This window comes from Mastomys coucha, unplaced genomic scaffold (genome assembly GCF_008632895.1).
Source record: "Mastomys coucha isolate ucsf_1 unplaced genomic scaffold, UCSF_Mcou_1 pScaffold8, whole genome shotgun sequence".
NCBI lineage: Eukaryota > Metazoa > Chordata > Mammalia > Rodentia > Muridae > Mastomys > Mastomys coucha.
In genome coordinates this window covers 28,991,986-29,002,949 of record NW_022196914.1, presented here as the reverse complement: position 1 = coordinate 29,002,949, position 10,964 = coordinate 28,991,986, and the positions used below count along the sequence as shown (strand labels likewise).

Below are 10,964 nucleotides of genomic sequence, written 5' to 3'. Positions count from 1 at the left end.
AGATTGTCCTTCTCCCTCCTGCATGTTCTTCTCCTGGTTCTCCTTTGACCCCAAGCCCGGGAAACCTAATCGGCACTTATTTGTCTTCTAACCAACTATTAGTTGTTGGCATATTTATTTACCAATCAGAAATAACATGGGGCAGGGTTCCAGGGACTAGGTGCAGACTCCAGATCCTGGTGGGGCCTGCACTTAGCATTAGAATAGACAGTAAAAGACAAAATCTCAACACATCCTAGTTTAGTTATATCAAAGACATTTTCTAAGTTAATGAGGCAGTAAATAGCTAGAGACAAGCAACCTATTTCTATTCAAATATGCTGTGTTTTTCTGAGATATCCCTGTTTACTGGGATCTTACAGAAACAAAAGACAGCAAGGAAGGATCAGTCCCAAATCCAGAAGGGCAAACACACACTCTGACAGCTCCACTTTTGTTATGATTGTATGAATGAATCCAAAGCCTTTACCACATTCCTCAAACTTACTAGGGCTTCTATTCAGCATGAAGCTTTTGAAAACTTTTAGGGTCTGAAGAAGTGTTAAGATTTTATGAACATTTTCACATTTGTACTATTTCACTCCATTTTTAATTACCTTGTGTTAAGAAATAAAAGAGATCAGGACTGAAATGGAAAAAAAATAAGAAATAAAAGAGAGATTATTAAAGAGTTGCAATATTTTCCACGCTTGTGATATTTCATTCTAGTGTGAATTTTGAGGGTTTCTCAAAGGTTTTAGTAAGTCCAAAGACATTAGCACATTCTTCATACTTGTGTGGTTCCTCTCATAGATGAATTCTTTGATGTTGCTTAAAGACTGGTAATAACAATGTTTGCCACATTCTTCACATGTATAGGGTTTATCTCCAATAGGAATTAATCTGTGTTCAGACCATACAATGGACTTCCAAAGTATTTGCCACATTTTTCACATTTGTATGCTTTCTTTCCAGAGTGAATTCTTTGATAATCCCTAACTTTGTTGAGCATCTTAACATATTCTTTTCATTTGTAAATATTCTTTACATTGTGAGTTAATTTATATAGACATAGGTATGACTTTGTAAAGGAGACTTTTCCACATTCCTCACTTTGGTAGAGTTTCTCTGAAGAAAGAGTTATCAAATGAGGAGAAAGAATCTGAAAAGTTCTAAAGGACTTGACTGATAATGTATCACAAGTTTAGGGTCCCTCAACTGTATGGATTCTCTTCTTTTCAGAAAGTGCCACGCACACTTTGCGTGATGGTGGTATTTGAGGCATAAACTTCAAGGAAAGTCAGTCTCCTGCCTCCGCATTGTCGCCTGGTACCCCAAACTCAGAGGTAGCCCAGATATGTCCTCGTACTTGTGTGCTAGGAACTCACCAAGATATCATTTCTTTACAGCTAGCAAGAGAAAATTCGGACATTGCTTTCTGACCTTCACCAATGTTCCAACGTCCTAGTCAAACCCTGACTTGGGATCTTAAGCCATTCAAACTAATTGCCTCCAGCATTGTGGGTACGGCATTAAAGCTTACAGAATGAGAACTATCCCAGGACAAGATCAGGTGAAATCCTCATTCTTAGTCAACATAAGGCAGGCTATATTAGATTTGCAACTGAATCACTCCTAGGAACTAGCTTAACAAGTGTTCCCTGGGGCTAACCTCCGCTAGCCCAGAAAAACAACATAGTTGAGGAACTTACTTAGGCCCACCCAGTCTGTAACCAAAACAACAAACTGAAGAGGAACTATCTGCACCTGGCTCCTAAGCCAAGGTCACCTTAGTCAGAGCTAGCTTTCTTTCAGATTGTAATCCCTGTTTAGTTCCTGCTAAATTAACATGTATTTACTTTGCTGCTGACTCATTGTGTTCCTGACAAAGGGCGATGTACCGGCACCTTGTTTTGATGTATCTTGACCATTGTACCACCTGACTCTTTCAAACCCTTCGGTATCGACTATATAAACCTGACTCCATATTTGAAAAAGACACTCAGACCTTACACCACTCGTGTCTAATCTGTTTGTCAAAGCCAAATCCTGTGCACACCTGGCCAGAACCCCTCGTCCCACAGAACAAGGGACCCCGTAAGAAATCCCAGTCCATGGCAAGAAAGTAATTATGGACAATAGACAGCTAGGCCACACACTTCATATTTGTAGGATTTCTCTTGTGTATGAATTTTCTTATGTTTGTGAAGTCTTGATGGATAATTGAAGACCTTGCCACATACTTCACAATTGTAGGGATTTTCTCCTGTATGAATTATCTTGTGTTTAGAAAGTAATGATGGATAATGGAAGGCCTTCGCACATACTTCACACTTATATGGTTTCTCTCCAGTGTGCATTCTCTTATGTTCAGAAAGTGATGATGGAAAACGAAAGACATTTCCACATATTTCACACGTGTATGGTTTCTCTCCTGTATGAATTTTCTTATGGTTCGAAAGTCTTGATGGGTAATGGAAAGCCTTGCCGCATACTTCACACTTATAGGGCTTTTCTCCAAAATGAATTATCTTGTGTTTAGAAAGTAATGCTGCATAATGGAAGGCTTTGCCACATACGTCACACTGGTATGGTTTCTCTTCTGTATGAACTTTCTTATGGTTGGAAAGTCTTGATGGATAATCAAAGGCTTTGCCACATATTTCACACTTGTAGGGATTGTCTTCTGTATGAATTATCTTGTGTTTAGAAAGTATGGATGGATAATGGAAGGCCTTTCCACATACTTCACATTTGTATGGTTTCTCCCCTGCGTGATTTTTCTTATGGTTGGAAAGTCTTGATGAATAGTGGAAGGCCTTGCCACATACTTCACACTTGTAAGGTTTCTCTCCTGTGTGAATCCTCTTGTGTATAGAACATAAAGTTGTAGTACGGAAGGCCTTGCCACATACTTCACAACTGTAGGGTTTTTCACCTGTATGTATTCTCTTGTGGTTAGAAAATAATGATGGACAACGAAACGCCTTCCCACATACTTTACATTTATAGGGTTTCTTTCCTGTATGAGTTCTCTTATGTTCAGAAAGTGATGATGGAACATGAAAGGCCTTGCCACATACTTCACACTTGTATGGTTTCTCCCCTGTATGAATTGTCTTATGGTTGGAAAGTCTTGACAGATAATGGAAGGCCTTGCCACATACTTCACACTTGTAGGGTCTTTCTTCTGTATGAATTATCTTGTGTTTTGAAAGTAATGATGGGTAATGGAAGACTTTGCCACATACTTCACATTTGTAGGGTTTCTCTCCTGTATGAGTTCTCTTGTGTTCACAAAGTGATGATGGAGAGCGGTAGGCCTTGCCACATACTTTACACTTGTATGGTTTCTCTCCTGTATGAATTTTCTTATGCTTTGAAAGTCTTGATGGATATTCGAAGGCCTTGCCACACACTTCACACTTGTAGGGATTCTTTCCCATATGAATTATCTTGTGTTTAGAAAGTAATAATGGAATGCAGAAGGCTTTGCCACATACTTCACACTTGTAGGGTTTTTTTCCTGTGTGAATTAGCTTATGCTGAAAAAGTTTTGATGGGATGTGGAAAGCCTTGCTACATATTTCACACTCGTAGGGTTTTTCTCCTGTATGAATTCTTTTGTGTTCATAAAGTAATGATGAAAAACGGAAGGACTTGCCATACTCTTCACACTTGTAGGGCTTCACTTCTAAATGAATTATCTGGTGATTTTGAAATACTTTTTTCCCCTCAAAGACTTTGCCACATTCTTTGCACGTATAGCTTTTTCCCCCTGGTGAGTAAGAGTTGAGAAATGGATGAAAACAGAGCAAAAATCTGTATATTTACACTAGTTGTTTTTAAAAAACCAACATTTACTCATACTTGCATTTATTTGTACAAATGATAAGCTATATCCAATTTTCTGTACCTGTAATTCAGTGAAGTATAATTTAAAACAGAGTAAGTGAAAATTATATAGCCTTCCTTGAAGTAAGAAGACTATGACAGAGAAGAAGGAAGGAACAGAATATTAAACAAAAGCAAACATGTATGAAAGCATAATATTAAGAAAACCCATAATTTGGTTATGAAAATGCAAATCAGTCCCTTAAACAAATACAAATTTCATGGCTAGCTAAAAACAAAGAATAAATTAGTCTAATTTGAAAAACACCTAAATAAATAATATTTGTATATCATATATTAAATGAGTATAATATTATAACTATAGTCTAAGTATAGAGTTTTGTTTTGGAAATTTTGTTTTGGAGTTTTGTTTTGGTAAATTGCCTTAATGACATTAAATAAAGATTCAAAAAAAAGTTTTATGCACATCTTTAGGCATGATGGTTTTGTGCATTTGGCAAAGATTATCCATGTATTATTCAAATGCTTGATTCCTCTGTCTCCTTTTCTTTCTGCCATCCAGCCATGGCATTGCAGTGCTCATTCTTAAAATCTCCCATCTTACATTTATGCAAACATTGTTCCCCATTTATGCTCTAACTTGTCAATAAAAGCTGATGAGCCAATGGTTGGGTTGAAGAGACAATATGCTTGACTTCTGCTATCCCAGGGAAGAACAGAGAGGGGAGTTCACTATAAGGAAGAGGTCCAGACAGACATCATGGAAAGTCCCCTGAAGCTCAGAGAACCAGACCAGTACTAAAATGCAAGTATCGTGGGAACTCTGCATGGGAGCAAGCCAGATTACCTTAGAAGATTAGATTCAATTATTAATGTCCCAGTAATTATGGTGTAAAGCATATCAAATAATTCTTATAGTTCTGTCTCATTCATTTGGGAGCTACCTAAGATAAACTCATTACTTTTAAAAATGCATGTACATATATCTTATAAAAAAATAAATACCCGTTAAAGATTACATAGAAATGACAGAGCTTTGGTTGTCATGGGAAACACAGGTAAATCTCATAGTAGAAGAAAACAAATATGAGACTCAAAGCATTCTAAATGTTAGCTTATGCCCTCCATTGACAGAAAAAGACCGAAAATTAGATTTTTAAAAGTAAATGACGGGCTGGTGAGATGGCTCAGTGAGTAAGAGCAACGATTGCTCTTCCGAAGGTCTTGAGTTCAAATCCCAGCAACCCCATGGTGGCTCACAACCACCCATGATGAGATCTGATGCCCTCTTCTGGTGTGTCTGAGGACAGCTACAGTGTACTTATAATAAATACATAATAAATAAATCTTTAAAAAAAAAAAGTAAATGAGCATGTAGTCTTCCCTCCACCTAGCAGCTGACTAAGACAGACACCCAGAGCCAAACAGTGGATGGAGCTTCGGGGCTCCTATGGAAGAAGAGGAGGAAAGACTGTAAAACCCAAAGGGGATAGGAACTCCACAGGAAGACCAACAGAGTCAACTAACCTGGATCCTTGGGGCTCTGAGTCTGAACCAACGAACCAAACACATACATGGGCTGGACCTAGTCCTCCCCACTCATATATAGCAGTTGTGCAGGTTGATCATTGTGTGGGTTCTGAACAACTGGAAAGGGGGATATCCCAAAAACTGTTGACTATATGTGGGATATATTCTACAAGCTGGGCTGCCTTTTCTGGCCTTAGTGGGAAAGGAAGAGCCTAGCCTTGTAGAGTCTTGAAGTAGCAGGCTTGGGGGATACCCAGGCAGGGTGAACTTGCTCAGAATAAAAGGGAATGGCAGATGGGGGTAGAATTGTTGGAGGGGGTGACCACAGGGACACAATGAGCTGGACATAAGGTGAATCAGTAAATATATATATATATTTAAATTTAAAAATAGGTGATTTATACCAGAACATTGTACCTCAATGGATTTATGTTAGATCTTAGAGTTTCCTACTCTGTTCTGACACCCTCCTTCTCACACACCTGAGTACTTAGTAGTGGCCGCTTGTCTCTTCACTTCTGAAGGCTCTTGTCTTTGCTCCAGAAATGTGACCAGATACGGCTTAGAGGACGCAAGACCTGTGTGTGGAAAAATGGAACATTGTTACTGTGGTCAGGAAACAAAATGTCCCCCCAGCATTGTGTGAATAAGGAATGAGAAGATACTATTAAGGAGTATAGAGAACTAGTTGTTACGTGTTTTCTGATGAGCACATCAGAAAGCTGAGGAGGAACTTGGGATTTGTGGGTTCCAATCTTCAAACCCCTCGGTTACCAGGAGAATTTTTACAACTGAAGTGTGTGACATTCTCTTTAAGGTGTACCACTTACATGTTAAGACAAACAATATATTTAAGGGGGTGGTCTGAATGCAAGAAGAAATAGTTCAAAGCTGTATGAATAATTTAAATTTTCCTTAAAAATATCCCTATGGACCTCATTGATGGACATAGAGTTCCTACGAGATACTGTACAAAGGGAACAACTTTCATGCTTATAATTAATTAAAAATTCATCATGGAAGTTATCCTCACCCAGAAACACAAGGTTGTTGTAATTCTCCAATGTCACATCCCTGTACAGTTTCCACTGAGCAGGCTCCAGGCATTCCCACTCCTCTGCAGAGAAAGATATTGCCACATCCCAGAATGACAACATAACCTGAAAAAAAATTATAAAAGAGTAAATATCAGGCATTATTGTTTGGGGTTCGTGTGGTGCTTCCATGTATTTAAATGCTAAATTCTGTACCCCATTGTCTCGCTGTCCCAGGTCAAGTGAATTACCATGAGATCACCAGCAATTTTTGTGTAAAAGTGGCTTCCTAGTTTAAAATATTGGTTAAATAAAACTAGCAACAGCCAATTATAGGGAAGGACAGAGGTAGGCAGGGATTTGATGACTGGAATGGGGTTAACAAGTAAGGTCCACAACGAGGAGAAGGAGAAATAGGGAAGGTAAGGAAAGATGTGAGGGCAGGTCTCTAATAGTCATGAAAGATCAGCAGCAATGCCCAAGTGAAATGCCCCCAACTCTGCCCTAGACGGACTGATGGAACAGAGGTAATTTGGGAAAGACTCAAGCAGCAAGAATTTAGGGAGTATGGATGGGGAAGTAGCCAGTCTAGCTTTGGAAAAAAAATAGATTAGGAGTAATCCCCCAGTAATTGAGCAAAAGCCAAATAAATGAAGCATATCCTGAGTCACATTCATTCAGAAACTATACTGGGATAGAAATACCACAATAACTAATACATTATGCTAATTATAAACAGCAATAATAACAAATACAAAGAGGCATCATGTGCTTCTGCATATAAATCTAAAGGTGGTCCTAACTGAGAGAAGAGCTGGAAGCACTTCTGACATAGGTGAGGAAGAATCCTAAGATGCTCTTGATGTTGGTACTGTTTGCAACACAAGGCTCATGACTTCTGTGAAGTGGATCACAGAAGGTCCTTGAAACTCCTATGGTATAACGCTTTTAAAAATCATAAAATGGAGAATGGGGGCAACTGAAAACAGGGTGTTGGGGTGAGACAGATGGCTCAGTAATTAAGAGCACTGACTACTCTTCCAAAGAACATGGAGTTTGATTACTAGGTGCCACATAGCTGCTCCAAACTGTCTATAACTCCAGTTAGAGAGGATCAGAAAATCTCTTAGACATGAATGGTAACAAAAAACAAACACATATATGCCTTAGGTAGAGCTTCAATTCCTGCAACAAAATTCCTTGACCAAAAATTAGTTTGGCAAGGAAAGGGCTTCCACTTCCACAGCACAGCACAGCACAGCAGTTCATTATTGAAGGAGGTCAGGGCAGGGATTTATACATGACAGGAACCTGGAGGCAGGAGATGATTTAGAGATAATGTAGGGGTTCGGCTCATAGGCTTCCTATAAAAGGCTTGCTCAGCCTGCTTCCTTATACAATCCAGGGCTAGCATCTCAGATCAGAGTTTCACCTTGCATATCAGTATGTGTCATGCTCCATCAGTCACTAGGAAATTGCTCTACAGGCTGGCACACAGCCTCATCTTACAGAGTATTTCTAAATTAACATTTCCTATACTCACATAGCTACAGGTTTTTTCAAGTGCACAATACTCTAGCTAGCATAATAAAAATAGTTAAATCTTAGAAAAAACGGAGCTTCAGTGTCTTATCATTGTATTAGAATACAGTACACATGATGTACATTCTTCACGATAAAGAGCCATGGTGATGGTGAAAGTACTTCTCAACCCAAATACGCACAATCACAAATGTCAGATATGATGAAGAGCCACATCTATTGTACGACTTATTCATGAAGGACTGGCTTCTTGAACATGTACAGAGAAGACACGTACACTGCACAGAGAGTCAGGAGTTTCTACAATGGGTAGAACAATAAATGAATTCATAGATAAATAAATCAAATTATACTAAACACATATAATTAGAAAATTTACCAGTAAATTCAGTCACTGTGGGGGCTTATATCAAACCAACACTGTCTCAGAGGCCCCATGCTAGGACAATGGGAACTTTAGTTCTCTGTCTTCATCCAGCAGTGGACTTGGCCAGGCAAATCTGACAGAGGATACAGAGCCATGAAGGAGTCAATGGTGCAGTTACAGGGGATCCGACACTTCTCCTGCAAGTGGGGTTATCTGCCCTAAGGGAGTTTTTATGAGATATCCTGTGCTCTTGTTGCCAACATTGTATGATTTAGGACTCTGGTGAACTTGGTCATACAATACTGCATGCTGTACTTTTTAATAAACTTGCTTGCCTTTGTGTCAACTGTTTATATATGGTATCCTGTTCCCAGCTATTGCTTTTCTCTTCTTTGAGCCTTTTTCTTTATTTTCCATCCCTGGTCCACCCATTCCACACTTTGCCATTTGAGATCTTAAATCCCTTGGATTCAGGACAGCATCAGTGCCCTAGCATTCTTTCATCTTCTCTAAACGAAGAAGAATAACTATTGATCAATATTCCTCCAGGTTTCCTCTTCTAGAGATTATTGGACAATGGGATAAAAACTGCATCTCTCACTTGATTTACAATCCTTTAGATTAAACATCTGACTGATTTTGTTACATGTCTGAGGCAGTATAAAGGTCCAGAAAACAGAAGAGACTGGAGTCTGACCCTCCACAGACAGTTGTGCATTTATTGTTTCACACACTGAAAGACAGATTCACTCTCATAGGAAACTGAGGAATATAAAAACAGTGGGGAAAGAAGGCTGCAACCGTTTATTTATAGGAGGGGAATGGGGGCCTGGGGAATGAAGCACAAAGCCCACCTTTGCCTTCTGAAGACTCTCCTTGATCAAACTGTTTTCCAAAGTAGACACACTCTAACCCTTCAGACACTTGTTTCTTGAACGAGGGGATAAGTTGGCAAAGTCACCTGTGATCTTAGCACAGTCTAACTTTACCACCAAGCAGAGTGGAGTAGTCCTAGTAGTTCTAGAAATGTTCCTGATATAGGTAAGTCAGTTTGATAGCACAAGAAGCTGGTCACACAGTATGTCATACTTGTGTTTTTATGCTTGAAATAATAATGTCCTGTCCCACCTGATAGAGTCTTGCTTGTAAAATCAGGATTCCTATGTGAATACAGCTGACCTCCCTTAACCTTACTTGTCTTGCTACAACCCAGGGAGGGATGTTTTTGGGGACCTCTTGTCTCTCAAAATAATCTTTCTTGCCTAAGCAAAGAACACTAGGAAGGAGAGACTGAAGACCAGCAGGAGGCTACTAGAGCAGCATCAACTTCCTCATTCCTAAGCTCCTCACCTGTTGCTCTAAAAGGTCCAAGCCATGTTTCTTTCCTAAAATGACCCCTACCCCCATACCACACTTCCAGGAGAGTTGGTGCTCCTCTGTGTGTACTAATAAACAATCTCATCTGTTGTTCCTAGCCTCTTTCCTATCTTTCTTCTCTTTGGACTGTGCTTACAAATCTAACATTATCGATATTGTTAAAAATGACCATACTGCATCCTTTAACACCATTGACTAGTATCCCAAATTAATCATGTGTACCACAATTCCCTGATTATTTTACTTTTATAATTTAATTAAATTTCATTGAAATAAAAGAAGTTAATATCCAACCATATTAAGATGACCTCAAAATCACAGAAAAGGGGAATGTAAAGAAAAACAATGTGTTTGTGTTAAAAGAATATAGAGCTGTTTTATAACAGAGCAGACTAAGGGAAGCCGTTATGAAGTCAGAGACACAAACCTAAGAAAACAACATGTAACTTTGCTGCAGATGGGCTGACTGTTAGGACATGCCTGCATTATTTCCTAAAAACTTCATGACAAGTTCTCACAGAAAAAATAAACAATATAAAAGATCATGCTGGCATTTTTCCTCAATACCCTACATGATAGAAATATTTTCCATTGCACATTGCTTAGAGGAGCACTAAGATACAGACTTTAGAAATACATTCATAAAATTCATGAAAGACTACAAACATCTCAAAAAGGCATGAGGAAGCCTCTCAGTACCACTAAAGACAATTATCATAAGGAGAATAGATGCTTCTGTGACGCTCAAGAAACCAAAAATGACAGAATGATGGAAATGACAAAACAATCCATGAACTGAACTAAAATTCATAAAGAGAAACACTGACCAGGACTCTAACGGCAATGATCCAAAATCTAGCCCAATGATCCAAAAAGAAACCGTAAAAGAAAAACACTAGAATAAGTCAACAGAAGATAGTATCTAAGAACTTATGATTAAAGTAGATGATATAGATAAAACAAGTTAAGTCTATGAAATAAATGAAGAAAATGTATCTGTGGGAAGGAAACATACAAGAAATGTTAGACACTGTGAAAAGACCAAACCTTCAAATTATAGGCATAGATGAGGGAGGAAAAATGCCCAGGCAATGGTATAAAAATCATCTTCAAAAAGGCCATAAAATAAAGCTTCCCTAAACTAAGGAAAGGTAATGAAAGACCCCCGGAACTGGGGAGATCCTTACTCAAGTCTCGGGACAACGCGACCATCCAATGACTCACGAGAGACCGAACTTGCTGCAATCACATGAGGTTTATTGGGGATACCGGTACCGGGG

At 38.9% G+C, this 10,964-nt stretch overlaps 1 protein-coding gene across 6 annotated transcripts in view; it reads right to left on the bottom strand.

Moving 5' to 3' along the window:
* Positions 1 to 1,772: 1,772 nt before the first annotated feature.
* The window catches only part of LOC116083955 (zinc finger protein 728-like), a 19,563-nt gene continuing 10,371 nt past the window's right edge, over positions 1,773 to 10,964 (bottom strand). For 3 of the 6 annotated variants that reach the window (XM_031360781.1, XM_031360782.1, XM_031360783.1), the window contains exons 2-4: positions 6,398 to 6,524; positions 5,847 to 5,942; positions 1,773 to 3,757 (exon numbers count right to left, since the gene is read on the bottom strand). In XM_031360781.1, the coding sequence (XP_031216641.1) occupies positions 2,109 to 3,757; positions 5,847 to 5,942; positions 6,398 to 6,524 (1,872 nt within the window). In that variant the 3' untranslated portion in view covers positions 1,773 to 2,108. Of the gene's footprint in view, positions 3,758 to 5,846; positions 5,943 to 6,397; positions 6,525 to 8,122; positions 8,241 to 8,319; positions 8,340 to 10,964 lie in introns of those variants that run through there. The other 3 variants (XM_031360780.1, XM_031360779.1, XM_031360784.1) reach the window with 2 other exon arrangements.